General features: G+C 47.5%; 1 protein-coding gene across 1 annotated transcript in view; it reads left to right on the plus strand.

Annotated features, from left to right (window-relative positions):
* Window positions 1-18,900, plus strand: part of Pou2f3 (POU class 2 homeobox 3) — a 76,496-nt gene that overhangs the window by 9,361 nt on the left and 48,235 nt on the right. Inside the window, exon 3 of the mRNA XM_063255940.1 lies at window positions 17,047-17,081. Within this exon, the coding sequence (XP_063112010.1) occupies window positions 17,047-17,081 (35 nt within the window). The remainder of the gene's footprint in view (window positions 1-17,046; window positions 17,082-18,900) is intronic.

Below are 18,900 nucleotides of genomic sequence, written 5' to 3' on the forward strand. Positions count from 1 at the left end.
GCAAGGAAAAAAAAAAGAAGTCGCTAATTTACTTAACCAAACTTCCTGGAAAGTCATTCTGACTCATTTTTTTAAAGAGGAAAGCTGATTATGAGTTACAATGTCTACCCACTTGCTTTAATGGCTTCCTTTGAATTTCTAAAAGATGCCTCTGCCTTCCCAGCATGAATGGATGAATTAATAAGTGGTTTGTCTCTGGGTTTTAAAGGAACTATAAAGGAAGGTGACCTAGAAAGCCCCTTGCCCCGTGAGCGCCCTGGGTGTTGTGTGAAATCCCCAAGGAGTACAAAGGATGGGAACCGGGAAAGGGAAGTGAATTTCCCATCCGCACTGGCCAAGGAGAGCGTTTGCAGACCTGAGCACAGACTTCCTGGGTGGGGATCCTTGGCAGGGCTCTGCTCTTTCTCTTTGCTCCAGCACTGAAGAGAACAAATTGCCCAATGTCCTTGTAGGCGCGCTAGAGACCAGGCAAAGATTTTACAACTTCTGTTCCCCACTCCTGCCGTGAGGGACTGAAGCCAAGTTCTCTTTAGATTGCTCCCTCCTTCCTGTTACATCCTTATCAGTTACTTACTATTTTTCCTTCATTCTGGAGGTTGACAATACAGTGTTTCGGTTCTCGGTTAGTGGTGGATGGGACTATAACCTTGTGGTGTTCACAAGTCCTGGGCTCTAACTGACAACATTTAGACCCATCAGAGGTCGGTTGACCATGCCATGGACGTCATAGCTTTTTTTTTTTTTTTTAATCGGTAGCAGGGATCAAGCTCACAACCACGCACTTGCAAGGCAGGCACTTATGCCGCTGAGCTAAATCTCCAGCCCCGACATCATAGCTTTTAACAGGAGAGAGGGCAAAGCAGGGGACTCAGGAGGAAGGCAAGGAAGACCAGTGACTTTTACAGTGCCTCCTCCCAGGCACACCTCATGTGGACGCCTCTATGTGTCCCATCTCATTGAATCGAATCCTGGCAACAAGCCTATGCAATGGAGACATCATTAGTCTGGTTCCCTTCAAGAGGAAGCCGTGGGGCTAATGACTTAGTCACAGGATCACACAGCTCACAACCAGGAATCAAACTCAGGCCTATGTGACTCCATCAGGTTCTCGTCATGGTGGGGCCATGAATACCCTGCGTATCACTGGCAAATGTTTCCCCAGATAGACCTTTATTTTCTCCCCTATAAATGAGGGGTTCGGACCACATAGTCTTCCAGGCTGAATCATAAAAGCTACGTGCACAGTCTGCTGTTCGGAACTCTCTCCCATCTGTTGGCACACCCCACATCTGTGCGTGGCTTTCCCTGTGCTGAGCAGTCCCCCACCCCACTTCTTTTCTCCTTCCCTTTCACCGCTCTCCCCTCCAACATCTCCAGCGGTCTTGCTCTGAGTGGGTTCTGATCCTCTGTTTGGCCAGGCTGGCAGACCCGTAACCACCATCTACAGACCCTGGACTCAGAAAGGTAGGGAAAAGTGCCTGTCCTCAAAGAGCAGGAATTCAAGAGCAAGAATTCATGGTTGTGTGGAGAGCAGGAGACCATATCTATAGTGGCTCCTCAAACACATCACACATTTGGCCTTTCCAAGGATCCAGCAAGAGGCAGTGTTCTCATCCCCTTTAAAGTGAGGAAATTGAGACTGAGGCAGGAAAGTTTATCAGCCGCTTTTCCCAAGGTTGCCTGTCTACAAAGGACAGGCTGAAACCTGAATCTTTCTAGGACTTTCTACCTAAAGATGATGATGGAGGACTGGAGGCCAACACAGAGAACCAGGACAGAGGACACAAGAGAGCAGCAGCGGCCGCAAAGGCCAACATCAGGGAGGATGCACAGCAGGGCTAGAGGGGCCACATGCCCTGTAGTTGGGCTGATGTAGTCCAGGAAACAGAAGCCCTGTTGGGGCCAAAGCATGCTTGCTGGGGAGGAGAAGAGAAGGGCTGGGGTCAACTCCCTCCCTCTGCTGAACCATGGAGGCTGAAGATCAGCCACAATAGAACCCCCTCCCTCCTGAGCCAGCCTCCCTCCGGGTCCTGGCCTCCACCGTCTGCAGCCTTTCTTGTCACTTAACAGAGGGGGTGGGGCAGGATTCCAAACCCAGGTGGCCATGGAGCAAATACCTTGGCACCTTGTCTGGTCAAAAGTCTGGGAAGGGAGGGCTCCAGGAGAGGAGCTCAGGGGAAGAAAGGAGACTGCAGAGGTTAAGGAGGGCTTTTGACTTACTGCTGTCTCCAGGTTGCCCTTTCTTCCTGGACTCAACTGTTATGTTGAATGACTCACAGAACCAAACCATTTGGGGACCTTTTTCAGAAAGTCTCACCCCTGACCCCCAGGAACTTGCAGCGTGGTTGTGTTATACTGGTTGCATTGTTGTTGTTTTGCAGTATTGAGAATTGAATCCAGAACCTTCACACTGAGCTGTATCATTAGCTTTTTTTTCCTTTTGAGATGGCATCTGACTGAGCTTGGGCTTATGATCCTCCTGCCTCAGCCTCTCAGAGTGCTGGTATTACAGGAGTGTACCACTACCCCTAGCATAGCGGGGCTTTAAGCAGGGTGGATGTGACTTTACAGAGAGAATTTAGTGAGTCTCCTATGATTCCAGAGAAATGGTGGGCAACTGACCCCAAAACTCACCCTCATGGCCCAAGGTCAGCTCATGGGTGGTTCTCACCGTCTCTACCCACTGATCCCAAGAAACTAAGAAGAGGATCACCCCCAAGATGTGAGGTTCAAGGGAGGTAGCATAACTTTCAGGCCCAATATTAATAAAGTGAGTCTTTATGTGGCAGAGAGGACAGGAGAAACGGAGGAAGTAGCTGAGAGCTGGTGAAACTTACGGAAAGGCACAACACTATCCTGTTGACAGCCGGCTCTAACCAAGGCACGTGTGCCCTCCCTGGTTCCAATTAAGTGACAGAGAAGGTGTAAAAGTACTTCAAAAAGAAGTGAAAACACATGAAAATACTGTTATCACTAGGTTGATGATTATTGACAATATTCAGGGGACATCTGTCATTGCAAAATGGGGACAAGTATCTAGGACATTGGGTTTCCTCCCAGTAACGGGGTGCAGGGTACTGTGGGAATAAACTAAAGCAATAGACTGTGTGCCCTCTATATTCGGGGTGCCCGTCCCAGCTTTCTAGCAGAGAGGAATGTAGCATGGCCCACCAGATGTGAAAGGAGAACTCGTCTGAATTCGAGAGGACATGAGGATTCCGAGAGGACATCTTGTCCATGGCTCCCTTGTCCTTCAGAGACATTTCAAAACCGTCCTTGGGGGCTGGGGATTTAGCTCAGCAGCATGAGCGCCTGCCTTGCAAGCAGGCAGTCGTGAGTTCGATCCCTGGTACCAATAAAGACAAAAAAAAAAAAAAAAAACCATCCTTGGAAAAATGAAAGCATCTCCTCATCTTGGAGATGTCCTTTGCCTCGCCTATCTTCCATCTCTAAGAAAATCCAACACAACAACATCTCTTAGCTACCTCTTTTTACAAGATACAATCCGCAGTGCCTGTCGGTCCTTTCTTATCACCCTCCTGTGATCCTCATGCTGCGACATATGCCCATTGCCTTTTGTTCTGGCTTTCTAAAGCCATCCTGCCTTATTCCCTATTTCCGTAACAGGGAAATTAGAAGGCAGTGATTGGCTACCAGGCTGCAGACTGTGGCTGTGTGTGTGTGTGTGTGTGTGTGTGTGTGTGTGTGTGCTGAAGTTCTCAAGAGAGGGCCGTGTGGTGCCAAGGATTGCCTGCCTGCCTCCAGCACTGAGAGAAGCTTGGCAAGTGAGACATAATGGCAGCTCACACTTGTGTCATGACTTCCAACCACAGACACTTGCTCATCGTGCAGTCCCAGCCCAACTCACAGGGCAGGACCATGAGCGCTGGGCAGCCCTGCCCAAGGGCCTTCTCCAAGATGTCTTTAAGAAGACTCTCAGCCCCCTCGGCTCCTCCCCTATAACCTTGGGTGCCACCTCTGTGCTCTGCCTCAACCAAAGACGGGACAAAAGCAAAGGAGCCAGTGGGGACCTCTATGAGCCATCCTTGACCATCAGAGCTCCCATTAGTTCCTTGGTGGTTAGTCTCACATCTTAAACAGTCTGAGGTGGCAGTACCACTGGTCCATTTTCCAATGTGCCACAAATGACTTAGTTCCCAGTCCTGCTATGCACAATAATATGAAGCTTTTGCTTATCATACACTTTAGGCCATCCCCTACCGCTCTGCACTGGCTCAACAGGGAGACACCACTGATCCAAGCTTGGATATTCATGTTTCTCAGCTCTTACTGTTTGTATGTTTCTGGTCTTGGACACTAAGAACGGCCCACAAATCAGCCTGCTTGTTGGCATTGCTTTGAGATACTCTGCCTTAGGGGAGCCTGCATTCTGTGGAAGAATGTCCCTTCCCTTTGGTATTCCAGGAGCAGCAGATACAGCTGACCCTGGCTAAATCTTATGACCTCTAGGCATTGTCTCTCAGGAGATGGGGGTGGGGGGAGCAGCATGTCATTTACTGGCAGGGTAGAGTGACACTGCCACATAGGAGATGGCGCAGAGCAGTGTCCAGAGACTCAGGCCACTGCACTTCCCCAGCCTTTGTCCTTCAGTAAGGCACCCCAGATCATAGCTCCCCAGACCCTGAGATGTGCATAAATGCTTTTGGTCCCTTGGGCCCACCTTCTGTCTCAGGAAACAATTAGGACAATGAACACCTGGTGTGGAAAAGCGCTGAGCCAGTAGAAAAAGAATTTACAGCCCAATGAGTGGTCCCATTAGGGTAAATCCCAGGGGCTTGAGGAGCGGCTGGACTCAGGCAACTGAAGGGTAGAACGTCTGTCCCATCCGACTGACTCACAAGTTTACACGCATACACAGCGATACCTGGAGGTTGGGTACACCAGCTGGTCTTTTCTGATGGTTGTGCTTGTTTTGGAGGTGGGGAGGAGTGAAAGTTGGAAAACCAGGAGGCACAGGGGAGATGGCGGGTGGAGTCTCAGGCCAGCGCTTGCTGCTGGGTCTCCTATGTCTAAACCCTTCCCTATGGAAAGACTTATCTGTCAGCCCATTCCTGGGCAGTGCCACGTGGAAGAAGCAGAAGGCCAAAGAAACCCCAGCTTCCTGTTCTCCCCACTCCTACACCCTTCGAGTTGCCAGGACGGGGCAGATTCAGAGCTGAGCTTCCTTAGAGGGAACCTGCATGTGTTTCCTCTCATTTGTGCCTGCAGCCTGTGTGTCTGGCAGAGCTGGGTGGCCCCTTCTAGGGACCCATCAGTTCAAAGTGCCCTCCATGGTTCTCCAGGGATGGGCAAGCCCATTGGCAGGAGCTCCTAGGGTAACAGTGGGGCTCTCAGAGACCCAGAGAAGGCTCACTTCCTGCCAAGCCAGGAGCATGGGAAAGGGAGCTACTGACGTCTCCCAAAAACCACCACACTGTTGTTAACTCAAACAATATAGGTGTGCATTTGCATGGAACTTTACATACAGCGCCTTTTATCTCCTGCCACTGGCACCACTCAAGCCCCCTAGATCTTCACTATTCTGCCACCACCCTGGAGGCCTTGTAGTGTCTCTTAGTTTCCAGAATGTCCCCAACCCTGCCTGGCCTATTGCTGGGTTATCCCAGCCTGAAAAAACCAGGAGTTAGCCTCGCCTGGGTGCTCCGGAGGTGGCACAGGAAGGAGCCTGGTAGCCCTGGCTTCAAAGGCAGCTCAGTTAGGCAGGACCCACCTGTCTTCTGTCAGCTCTAAGGCCCCCACCCTTTGGGTTGCCAGGTCCCCCTACCCCTGATTGAGCTGGGAAGAGAAATCTTAGCCAGGGAGCCCAGAGAGGTGCAGAAAGGAGAGGAAACCAGGTGGTTGCTATGACGATGGGGGGGGGGGTGTCTCAGCACCCTATTTGCATAGGGCAATGATTTCCATACTGCAGGGTAAATTTCCATATCCCTGCCTCTAAGCCTGTTGGGGTGGGGAGGGGAGAGAGAAGAGGTCATTTGAAATTCAAATGAGGATGATTAAGGTTTTCTTGAGGAGGGAAACATGGACAAAAGGGGTTAAGCCAGCTGGCAAATGTCAGCTCTGAGGCTCAAAGTAATCCAAGGGAGGGGTCCACATGTCCAGTTTCCCTGCCAGCTGTGCAGGCCCTGGAGACCTGCTGGTGTTGAATGAATCTCCAGGAGATGGGTGTAGTGACTTCCCCCTGGCAGGAGAACCAGCTGGGGCTTTCTGCCCACCTCTTGCACCTGGGCTGAGTTGAACCTCTCAGGGCTAAAGCTATTTGAGCTCCTGGGTTAGGACCACTGAATGAGTTGTAGTTCTGGGCTGATTGATTGTCCCCTGGTGACCACAGAGTAGGCAGCTCTAGTTTGTTTTGTTTTCCTTGTCTTCTGAGTTGGTGAGAAACAGATTCTGGACTCATCTGTGCTGTCAACCTGTGACCTTGGACGGTTACCTCCCTCTTGAAACCTGAAAATGAGGCTCCCTAAGACCACTTGCAGTTCTAACACGAAGGATCCTTTTCACACACCAGTTCGTGAGACATTTGTTATGCACTGCAGCATCCTTAAGCTTTCCTAATATGTTGGAAAGGCTCCCCTAGCCTTCTCTGACCTTGAGGTCATTGCTCAGTTTTCCCATCTGTAACATGGGGATAATAACAGTATCAACATCACAGGGCAGCTATGAGGATCAAATTCGACAATATTGTAAAGGATTAGAACAATGCCGGTCAGCTTGTAATACCATTTGCTATCATTTCCCCCAGGAGGACAAGTGTCCACCTACTGAGTACAGTGACCCAACAACCAATCCAGGGTCCCTTACTTGGCAGGATGGACTGTCTCCTGCACAGGCTTCCCTGTGAATTCACTTGCTTCCAGCACAGTATTGTCTGAGACTCCAGAGTTGGGTGCATGCTCTGTAACAGGCCCCACTGGGGGGCCCACAAGGCAATGCTCAGGCTTATCTTCACTTCCCAGGAAGTAGGGGCTGGACAAGAAGAAGAAAGAAACTCTTCTTCTTCTTGGAAAGATCGCCTCCTCTGAGGACCCAGTCTAAGTGATGGGACTGATTCAACAAGACTAGATGGTATTCATAGTTCTGGAAAGACTAAAGGTCCCATTTTACCCCCTTGAGTTTCATAGCAGCTCCATCTGAGGATTCATTTGGAGATAAGGTGATGTAGTGAGGAGCTGGTCCTTTGCTTCTCTGGGACTCTATGTCCCCACCTGTAAATGGCAGATTCAGCACTAGGAGTCTCTGTGGTGCCTCTCTGAGATACGCTTTCTGGGTGCAACCAGAATGAGCTATTATTTAACAGAGATTCTTCAGCATCCTTTGAAATTGGATTTCATTGTTTTTCTAGGGTAGGGGACAGTGAATGGAGACTTTGATGGGGAACTTAGATATTCAGGCCCCACTCACTCCTCTGGCAGTGGCCTGACTCACTGGACTTTTTCTGAGATTTGGTGCCACTTGCCCAGGATTCTCTCTTATCCCCTGACCATGCTGCCTTAGTTACTTTTTACTCATTGCTGAGACAAAATACCTGATGCCCAAAGTTGGAAAAGAAAGGTTTATTTCTCACAGTTTTTGGAGGTTTCAGTCCATACTCAGTGGGCTCCAAGGCAGGGTGGCATGGCGGGGCCACAGTTCATGGTGGCTGCAAACAGCAAGGCAGAAACCGGCAAGAGAGCAAGACAGGCCTTCTTCCTGCCATTAAATCACATCCTGGCTCCACCTCTAGGCCAGTGTAGCCTCACACCCCCGATCCAAGCGCTAGACAATGAACCAGTCACAAATGCACAATGCAAATGCATGAGGCCTGGGGGCCACAGACATAAACCATGACACTGCCCAATTGGGGTCCCTGATATGTAGCATCAGTGTATGGGTGACAGGAGATTCAGGAATAACACGTGGGAGTCCACCTCATCTATAGCACAGATGGAGGAAAAAAACACAATCTATTTCCTAACAAGTTAGAAGACTGAAAAAAATTAGAATTCTATAGGGATGAGCCTTTCCTTTATCAAAGAATGCTATGACAAACTGCCACAGGAACCTGGGAGGATGCTAGGTTTCTATGGGAAAGGGCCAGCAGAGCCTCTCCATTGCCCATGATGTGGCCCCACAGCTTGGATCCAAACTCATGAGTGTGGATGTAGAGGGCAGTCATCAGGATGCTTAGGAGTCTGTGTCACAAGGAAGCCCTGCAGATAGTGACATGGGGACTGGTACTGCCCTTCTCTCCCTTGGTCTAGAGAAATAGAAGACCTGAATTGTGAAAATCCTCAAACCCATAGGTCATTAGGAGGAAACCAGAGCTCACCCAGCCTAGGGCAGTAAGTGAGTGTCTTCAGGAGAGCTGGGTTTGGTCATCAGTGTAGTCACATAACAGTGAGTTTAGAGGAAGGTAAAGGGTGCTATTATCCATTAGTCGTGTCTTCCCTGGGCACAGCTTGCACACACAGAGGCACGCATGAGGCTTTGAGTCTGCTGTCCACACTTTGATTTACACAGACCCTCCTCCCCCAGCTCCTAAACCAGAACTACACCCAGCCAGCTTGGGTCCTGTATTCTGCTTTTCAGTGGTTTCAAAGGTTATCTCAGGTTCCTTCTAGGCATTTCTTCACCCCTAAGGTGGCAAGAATGGGGACAGAAACTTGTTTAACATTTAAGGGAAGTTGAAGACGATGGCAGTGAAGCCACTTGCCCTAAGTATAGTATAAAATAGCCTTGGAAATGACCCTACAGCTCAGTTTATGATGTGTTCCCTGGACAGAACTCTGATCATTAGGCTACATTGCTCAATGCCTTTGAGGAATCTCACGTACCTAAACAGTCAGGCATAGTGTTTAGAGAAAAGTGCTTTGAGCAGATTCATGACCACGCTGTTGTCCTCTGGATGTGCTTCATGGCTGGCCGCTCAGGAGCGTTTCCAGGGTCCTGGCATCTTTATAATGATTTTTTTTTTTTTTTTGGCTTTTTTCATTTTTATCGGTACCAGGGATCGAACTCACGACTGCCTGCTTTCAAGGCAGGCGCTTATGCCACTGAGCTAAATCCCCAGCCCCATTTTATAATGATTTTTTTTTTTTTTTGGCTTTGGTCCTGGCATCCTTAATAATTGCCATCCTAACAAGTGCCAGCAAGTGACCAAGTGGTCATAAAGTATCGCTGGCAGTCGTGTTGGGTTACGCTAAGGAACAGGGGTGCTGAGAACATCCAGAAATGGGAGAGGCTGAGTCCCATTGCCGAACGCTCTCTGCATTGTTTACCAGGCAGAAGTGAAAAATCCTGCTTGAACAGTTCTTGGTACTTGCCCAGAGAATTGCTCCTCAGGCAAACTCACATCCCAGTGCTGCCAAAGCTATGCAAACCAGCCAGGCCTGCAAGGCTGTGTGTTGGCTTAGCTTAGAGGTAGGAAAGCAGGTGGCCTTTCCAGGGGCCCAACCCAGCTCCTAGTCAAGGAAAATCTGCCACTGCTGATCCAGTCTCTATTAGGTGATGGGAAGTGAAAGTGGGAACCACTGTTGGCTCCTAGCACCTCCAGAAGACTAATCCTTGAATTTCTTCTCATGCCTGTGGGAATCCTCTTTTCAAAATTCTGCACACTAGAATGTTGTCCTCACGTTTAACACATCCCCTGCCCTCTTACATGGTTGAGAGCTTGTTGGTGAAGAGCAGTCCTGGGTACTGTGTGGGACTAGGGGATGCTGGAGTTGGAGGAGCTGGGCTGGGCTTTGGATGGGTCCCCACACAGTCCCCAAGTTTGAGAGCCACTAACAAAAGAGTCGTGCCAGAGTGGGAAGTCATTGTACACTGGAGCTGGAAACATAGACTTTTTGTCTTCTCCTAAGGATCGTTCCTAACACACAGTGTTTTAAAAGCTCTGTCACTTTGTGCAAATCATGTAAGGTTGGTGAGACTCAGCAACAGGGAAAAATGAGCCCTGGTATAGTTCAGTTAACGGCATTGCATCCTAAGACTTTAGAGATGGAGGGAATTTTAGAGGTCCAGGAGATTTCTTCCTGGATACTATTAAATTGTCCCATTAATTAAAAAACCACTTCGGTGACAGCTCTGAAATAAGCAACCTCTGCTTGCATATTTCCTGGGATCGAGCTCTGTGCATGAAGTTGTAGGTTTTGCCACGGACAACTCCCCTTGTTACAGAACTCTCCTTCTCACGAACCTGCTTCCCCAAGGCTTCCATCACAGGCTCTCGTTCTGGCTCTTTGGAGCCACAGACTAAGCCTGCTGCTCTGCCAGGCCAATATTTGTTTGAGGAGGAAGGAAAACTTCACTGACATTTATTTCAGTACTTACTATGTACGAGGCACAGTGCCGGGTGCTTTCAAATGTTTCTTCATTGGGTTTTTTATTAACTTGTTTGAAAATTTTAGTTATATGGGAAAGAGAGAAAACAGATTGATGAACTGCTGCTGGCAATCATCTGGATTTAATGGCTCACATTCTGCCTTATTTGCTTCATTCATTTTTTTTTCTGCAGCATTTTACTTATAACTTTTATTTTCATTATTGGGGATTGAACTCAGAGCCCCTGAGCTATATTGTCACCCCATCCTAGCTATCTATCTATGTATCTATCATTTCATTACATTGCTGGGGATTGAACCCAGGACCTTTGCACTGAGCTAATCCACAACCCTTTCATTTTTTATTTTGAGACAGTGTCTCACTAACTCCCTAAGTTGCTCAGACTGGGCTTGCACTTGTAATTCTCCTGCTTTGGCCTCCCAAAATTTTGAATTATTTCTTTATTTTCTTGCATAGCTTCTTTTTTGGATATTTTCAAGCACATACAAAAGTAGAAACTAATACAAAGAGAACCTCCATACCCCCATATATTCACTGTCCACTCTTAACAACCGTTAGATTTCTACCATCCTCATTGTTGGAGTTTTTTTGTAGATTACAAATTTTCTAACGTTTAGTGCTAACTGTGCGAGTATGCACCTTTGAGATATACACACATGTTTCTTCTTAAGCACGGCGTCATCATCACACCTAACGGAACTAATTTTTCGCTTAATTCTCATGGCAATTTTGATGGTCAACTATCAGAAAATACACCCAGTTGGATTTTTAATTGCCATGTGTACCAGCGATGATTACTTTTATTCTGGTTCCATCTGAGGCTGCATATTGTATTGCTGAAAAAGGTCTTGGTTAGGCTTCACGTTATAGCAGCTGGTCTTAAAATTGGGCCATATATCTGTGCTATGTTAGCTGCTTATCTACTCTGATTAGAAAGCAAATTTCCAGGCTACATTCTCTGTTAAAATAGAATTTCCTCATAAAAAACAAATCTTTGGTTTACTTTGAAAACATCTTTTACTGTGGGAAAAAGATGTGTGAGATAAAATTTACCATCTTAACCATTTCTAAGTCTATAGTTCAGCCTCCCCTATCTTTGATATATATCATTGATATTTTAATTATAAAAATACATGCAAGGATTTCCATTTATTTCTGTTACATTTATCTTGTTGGTTTGATCTTCTATTAGAGCCTATCAGAATATTTTCTAATCCCGATTCTGTCATCCACTTTTATGTACTGCTTTCTGCTTTGAACCACTTCTGAATTTGATCAGCATCTATCCTGTCTATTTGCCTAAGCTGTTGATTAAATTCAAACGCTAGTTTTTCTGTCAGACACTGACTGTGGTAGATTTCCTGGGAAAATTAGGCATGTCTGGGAGTTGAGAAATCTGAGCCTTTGTCCTGTTCAAATTCTCTGAGGTTGTGTGTGACTTCTAAAAGCTTGGACCTCAGTGTGAGCTCCAAGAACAGTGCTCCAGGACAAATGTGTTCTAGCCTCTGTTTTTCAAGTGACAGAAGAGGCTCCCACTGAGGGAGTCAGAGCTTGGAAATAGGATGTGTTGCAGTGGTTTCTTAGGTCTGAACATTGGTCAGTTTTTGTGACCTATTCCTTAGTAGTTCACATCAACTATTAAACAGATTAAACATGGCCACTCAGCACGTACTACATGCCAGGCACTGTGGTAGGCTCTCACAGTATAAAGATAACTGTATAACTCAACTCTATATAACATAACTATGTAACTCAAGCTCTGGGAGGTCACAATCTCCTGAGGGAAACAGACAAGCAAACCACGGCCCGTCTCTAGGTCTGTGGTATGTGCTACAGACAATTTAAATAAAAGATGAGAAAATGCATAGAAAGAGATTCTGTACTTTGCTTTGGAAAAGCTTCACCAAGCTTTTGAGCTGGATCTTGAAAGATAAGTAGGTGCTTTCTAGTAAAAAAGGATAACAGAGGGCCATTTCCATCTGAAGAAACAGGGTATGCAAAATCCCTACCTTAAGACCAGGTCACACCTATTTGAGTAATGGCCCAGGAGGCCTGGAGCCCAGCCATGCAATTGCACTGTGCTTCCCAACTGGCAAATTGTGGTCACCAGGTGTATCTTGCTCAAGTCTCATTGTGTACTTGGGAAGGCCATGGAACAGATTTTGCCATTGGAAAGGTGGAGCCTTCAGGAGATCCCCGCTTTGGCCCCAGCTTGGGGGTGACAGATAGAACATGCATGGGCTTGATCCCTATTCCTCTCACGTCATATCTAGGATTCTTTCCAAGTACATCCTGCTCCTCCTTCATACCTGAAGGGATGAAAAGCATCTTAAAGGGCAGCAAGCCACTTCTGGTGGCCATGGACCACTATTTAGCACATTATGACAATGGTCTCCCCTTCCTTTCTCTGGGGAAAGGATGCACCTGCCTCAGTGTTCAGGAAATGGCTCACCAGTCACCTTAATCTGGAGCACTGGGATAGTGGCTGAGCCCCAGTGCGCCAGGTCACAGCCCACAGCTTGCAGGTGCGGGCCAGGTGGGAAGAGCTGCCAGGTGAAGCAAGTCCAGCAGATAAAGGGAGAGGACCAGGAGCAGGGGTGGCTGCACAATGGGAGCTGAGCTGGCTCCCTCGGCTAGATCTGCAAAGACAGCTGTGTCGTCAGATACGAACTCAATATCTTTATCAGGTGCATCTTGAACTAGACCCCTACATGGTCCCAGCACTGAAAGCCAGGAGGGAAAATATGTCACCTGTGAGTGTATTTACCCACTTTGTAGGGGAATGAAAATAGGAGTAGCCTTGGGCAGCTGAGCCCTGCTGAGTGCCACTGGGCTCTGTCTGCTTTCTGCTGTCCTGGGGTATCTATAGGCCAGTTTCCTAGAAGGCTGTGGCTGGCTCTGGAACCAGGCCCTGAGCACAGCAGGTGCATCTTCAAAGTGAGTGGCCTCTTGAGAAGGGCCACTGGAAGCTTGTAAGTGACAGAAAGTTCACTTTACTGCCTGATGAGTTTTAAAAGCAATCTTTGAATTCTGCGTGTTCACATTTTCCATTTTGTACTTTGGCTCTCACAAACAGCATCCTAATAGCATTCACAGAAATCAACAATCACTCACAGAAATTAAGTGATTTTTTAAATTTCCCACAAACTTGATGATCCCCCCAAGTCAAACAGGTCTCCCTCACAGGTGTCTGATTACCCCCTTGAGAAACACTTTCTCTTCCTTTCATGACCCCGCTTTTGCCCTGACTTCCTTCTTGAGCACCCAGATTTCTCAAGCTCATTTGCTGATTCCTCCTCACCCCAACACTGACCCCTCTGTCTTCATCCAAAATTGGTTCCTTTGTGACCTCACTGAGTCCTGTGACTTTAAACACCCGCCGAAAGCTGATAGCCCAATTTCTGCTTCCTGGCCTAACATTTCTTCTGAGTCCAACTCATTTCCTCTCCTCTCTACTGGGACAGCTAATTAAGATCCCAAACATATGCAAAGCACTGCTCTTTATTTTCCACCAGCAGCCTGGTCCTCCCCGCGTCCTCCCCGTCCACACTCTGGGAATCATCTTGACTCCTTTTTTTCTCTTTGTACTCTGAGACGCCCCCCATCAGCCAGTACTGTCCGAAGTGTACTCAAAATGAGCCCCAAACCTAGGTCTTTTTGCTGCTTTCACTGCCACCTTTCTTCCCTGTCTGTAGCCCTCACTTGCCTGGGCCATCGCACCCCGCTTTGTGCTGGTCTCCTTGATCTCTTGCTCCCCACTAGCCAATCACTGCAGATGAAGACCTAAGTCAGAGACCGGATTATTCCTCTGCTCAGACTGTCACAGCACTCACGCTCTGCCCTGGGGTGCAAGCTGCTGCCCTCACCATGATCTTGTATCACCTCACTCCAGCTACTTCTCCCCAGCCACACGGAGCTCACTACCGCCGTTCCTTGGCATGCAAGCCTCCCCCTACCTCAGGACTTTGCTTTTGTCTGGGCTGATCGTCTGCCAGACCTCTGAACGGTAGAGATCCTACTCCACTCGTGCAAATGTTACCTCCCTTGAGTGGCCTTCATTGTCCCTTTTTCCCAAGGCCTCGTGCATGCTAGGCAAGTGCCATGCCAGCGAATCACGTACGCAGCCTCTCATCTAGTGTCAGCCGTTTTGTTTTCCCTGACTCTACCAAGTCTCATCACTCTGCTGAGTCTAAGTGAATTACTTTATAGATTTGTTTGCTTATTCCTTTTATGTCTCCTCATCAAGAAAATAAGCTCTAAGGGCTGGGAATAGAGCTCAACAGGCATAAGCACTTGGTTGGCAAGTGCAAGGTCATGAGTTCAATCCCTGCTACCAAAAAAAGAAAGTTCCGTGGATCCAGAAACTTGAGTCATCTCCTACGTTCCCAGTAGCCAGGACACTGCCTGGCTCTGCATTTCTCGGCAAATACTTGTGGAATTAATGAATTTGCTCTTTTGTCAACTTTTTAAAAATTAGTTCTTGTTAGGCCAGCTTGTCAGTGTCACAAATGGGTTTCTTTTGATAAGATGAATAATTGTGTCCTTCAGCCTCCCCTGTAAGCGCAAATATTTGAGTGAGGGCGGGCCCTTCCTGACTTCACCTCCCTTCACATATTTTATAAATCGTCTTAGCTGATCCGAACATCGGCTTCTGCTGGAGCTTAATTTGGGCCCCAACATATTCCTGCTGGGGACGCTTGGCCTTTTACCCTCTGCAGCTCTCTTCTTGCTGGCCATGTTGCTCTTGGGGACCTGGGAGCACACAGGACAGGGCTCTGCTTCCCTGTCATCATCTGGAACACGCAGAGGCATGGAGGTTTATGTTAAAGCCGGAGGATTTCTTCTCATCTTTCAGATACTCTTGAGGCTTGAGACTGGGTTAGGAACCGTGGTTCCTTTGTGGCCATTAAGGACACAAAAGTAGACGTCACCATCCAGTTCTAAGAAATTCACAGGCTAGCTGGAGTGAAAAACATGCAGAGGAAAAGGCAGTTACACAGTGAGTCCTTGTGGCCAGCAGAGAGGGCCCCTGAGTCCTAGGGGGAAGAGGAACTGGCCTTGCGCGAGGACACCAGGACAGGAGCATGGTAATGTGTGGCCACAGCATTTTGTGTGGCCAGAGCTCAGGGTAATGGGCAGGGCAGAAAGTGGGAGGAGCATGAGCTGCAGGAAACAGCAGGAAAAGCAGGCAGCAAACAGGACACTTGGGGAACTGTACATTGTTCTAAGAAACTTTCATTCCAGCTACTGTGAGGGTTCTAAGTTTATTCATTCATTCAACCAACATGTTTTGAGCTCCTCTGACTTGCAAAATACAATGGTAGGCTGAGTATACTGGTTTTTTGTTTGTTTGTTTGTTTTGTTTTGGGTTTTTTTTTTTTTTTTGTCCTTTTTTTGTTTTGTTTTTTTGTACTGGGAATCGAACTCACAACCTTGCACTTGCCAGGGAGGTGCTTATGCCACTGAGCTAAATCCCTAGCAATTTATTAAGTAGCCAATTCCCTTGCTGTTATTGGTCCAGAGGAAGTTGTATGACAGGTATATGAATAGGAAACTTTATTGCTGCCAAAAATGGAAACAATTCGCCTTGCAATAGATGCATGTTTAAGCAAATCACACAACCATATAAAAGAATATTATGTAGCCATTAAAATGAGACTGACGAGCATAGGAAAATATTCATTTTCCTTGAGACAAATATGGGTGGTGTGCACCCTGGAAAAAGCAAGGGAAAGCCGGGCATGGTGCACACCTATAATCCCAGATGCTCTGGAGAGTGAGGTAAGAGGGATCACAGGTTCCAGGCCAGCCAGGGAAACAGTGAGATCCTGTTTCCAAATAAAAAACTAAGGGGGCTGGGGATGTGGCTCAGTGGTAGAGCTCTTACTTGGATGCACGAGGGCCTGGGTTCCATGTGGGTGGGGAGGGAAGAAATAAAAAACAAAACATTAAAAGGACTGGCACAGTTCCCCAGTATTCTAGTGCTTGCCTAACATAGGGAGACCCCTAGGTTCAATCCGCAGCATCATAAAAAGGGTGGGCGGTTAAAAATCTATATGGAATGGTATACAGCCATGAAGGAACACAGTCATAAAGACTATCAACATACAAAAATGCTGTTGTCTCTTTTCCATTACTTTAAATATTTTCTGAATACCTCAAAGTTTTTCTATGAAGTACATATTTACTTTTTCAGCAAAATATTTATTATAAAAGGAAAAAGACCAAAAACAAGTGTGTGGGAACAGTGTAAGACAGATTTGATTTAGGTGTCATCACCTCCAGAGGACTGGGCTGAGGGGGAACTTCCTACCTACAGATCATAATTTTAGGGACTAATGCCATCCCTTTTGTGCTCACCCACTGAGGCATGTATCAGCTGTCTGCTGCATGGTGTGAGGTGTGCAGGGAAGGAGCCCTCTGACGGTTGGCGTGGCCACCTGTCCTGTCAAAGACTCTGACTCGCTGTGTGACCTTGCACAACCCAGTTTGCCTTTCACTGGCTGTCTACCTCCCCTGGGAGACTCTCCCAAGATATTTCCGGAAAACAGGGTAAGCAGGAAGATCAAAGCATTAGGGAAAGTGGGTACTCCCTTTTCAGAACAAAGACCTGCTCTTCTCAACATCCCAGAGTTTTTCCTCTAACCATCACCCTCTTCTAATCCTGCAAGCAACTAACGTGTATATATTTGTTATTTCTTCCAGGAAATGATCGGAATGGCCTAGATTTCAACAGACAGGTAAGAACTTGGGTCAGAAGGAACATTGATCTTACCACTTTTGGGACTGTCGTGTGTGGGAATACCAAGCTTAAGCACAGTTTGAGGGTGATTATTCATAGACATCTAACTTTCAGGAGTAAAGGACCCTGGATCCAGGCTCTTGCCCCAACCTTGATCCAGTGTTGGGGTCTCCTCTTCAGAATCACCTCAAGTCATGTCAGAGTGTTGATAGATGTCACAGCTGTTTAGCAGAAGCTTCGTGCCGCATGTGGGCTTGAGTGGCACATCTAGTCCTGAAATCTAAGACTATAGCACTTGCTGCCCAGATATAGCCTAATTACATCTTAGCGAGTCTTGTGCGTGGCTATGTGGAGAGGAATCTATGGTGTCACCAAGGACAGTGTGCCTGGGTTTGCATAGGGAGCTCCTCATTGAAAGAAAGTTGATAGGGACCATGACAAGGAAAACGAAAGAGCTCAGAACACAGCCTAACCCGTGCTGGGGAGACAACAGAAAGGGATCTGAGCTGGGCGAGGGCAGACTGAGTTAGGAAGCCTTTGGGCAGGGGCAGGTGCTGTTGCAAAGATTGCAGATTGGGGTTGAGTAAAGAAAAGGGAGGAACAGAGGGAGAGAATTTCCCACTCTGGGGTTGCAGGCTGATGGGAAACCGAGCAGGCAGGAAGTAAAACAAAGTCTGAGTAGCTAGGGTTTGCAGAGGAGAAAGTGGAAGCAGGGAAGAAAAAGAAAGCAAGGATGGGGGGCCCTCGAGTGAGGCAGAAGGGGGAGAAAGGGAGACTTTGTGTCTACCAAAGTGAGAAAGCCAAGGTTTTACTCCAGTTTCTGCCACTAACTACCGAGCTGTATAGTTTTGGTTTAATCCTTTTGGCCTGAGTGTTTTTCAGCTGGAAAGTTAATAAATCAGAAAAGGGGCAACTACTTTATGCCAACTGTGGGAACATAAACGGTTAAGACACCTCTATACTGAGGGAGCCTGAAGTCCACATGTATATGCATATATGGGGGGGTACCCAAGAGTGTCCTAAATGAGTAAGTCTCGTGTGTGCCTTGCTCAGGTGTGCAAAAGCATGGCATCGGACAGAAATGGGAAAGATTGATTCTTGCCAGGAACTCAGAGCAGGCTCCGTGGAGGAGGTGGTACCTGCGTGAAGCTCTGAAGGATGAAGAATGATTTGTCCAGCAAGGAAGAGTGGGTTGGAGAAGACAGCAAGTGGGAGGGACCCAAATCCCAACATGGGGTGCACGCATGCCTCGGGGATTCCTTCCCTGGAGGCTGCTTGGCTCTGGGTGGAAGTCAGTGAGATGAAATGTAGACAGATATCACATATGTTCTTTTCCTCCTTTATCTGTAGAATGATCTGAAGCCACTACTAACCTTTCCTAAAGGGCCATTAATTCCGGGTACATTCTTCACAGTCAGAGAGAGGAATAATCTCGAGCCCTAAGCCAAAAGCTTTTAGGTAGGCGAATTTTATGAGAAATTTGCTAACAAATGAAAACCCTCCATTCTTCTTTCCTTCCCCACATCCACTGAGATAGACTTCATTACACAGAGATTTAGGTTAGCTAAGAGGAAGGATTACCAGTCAATGCAGTTTGTAAAATCCTAGAAGTCCTGCCAAGGAACGATCACTGTACAATCAGCTTCTCACTCAGGGTCTTTCAATGGGAGACAGACTCTGATCTAAGAGATAGTTTGGCTAGGTTTGTCTTGAGCAGAAAGGTGGAGGTGTGCTCCCAGGGCTCCGAACCTGCAGGAGGGTACCAAGCAGGGGGATGTGGGCTGTCTCTTATGCTTTCTGCACTCCGAACTCCCCCA

Source organism: Cavia porcellus, unplaced genomic scaffold (genome assembly GCF_034190915.1).
Source record: "Cavia porcellus strain 051 isolate PalLab524CR breed Dunkin Hartley unplaced genomic scaffold, mCavPor4.1 scaffold_9, whole genome shotgun sequence".
NCBI lineage: Eukaryota > Metazoa > Chordata > Mammalia > Rodentia > Caviidae > Cavia > Cavia porcellus.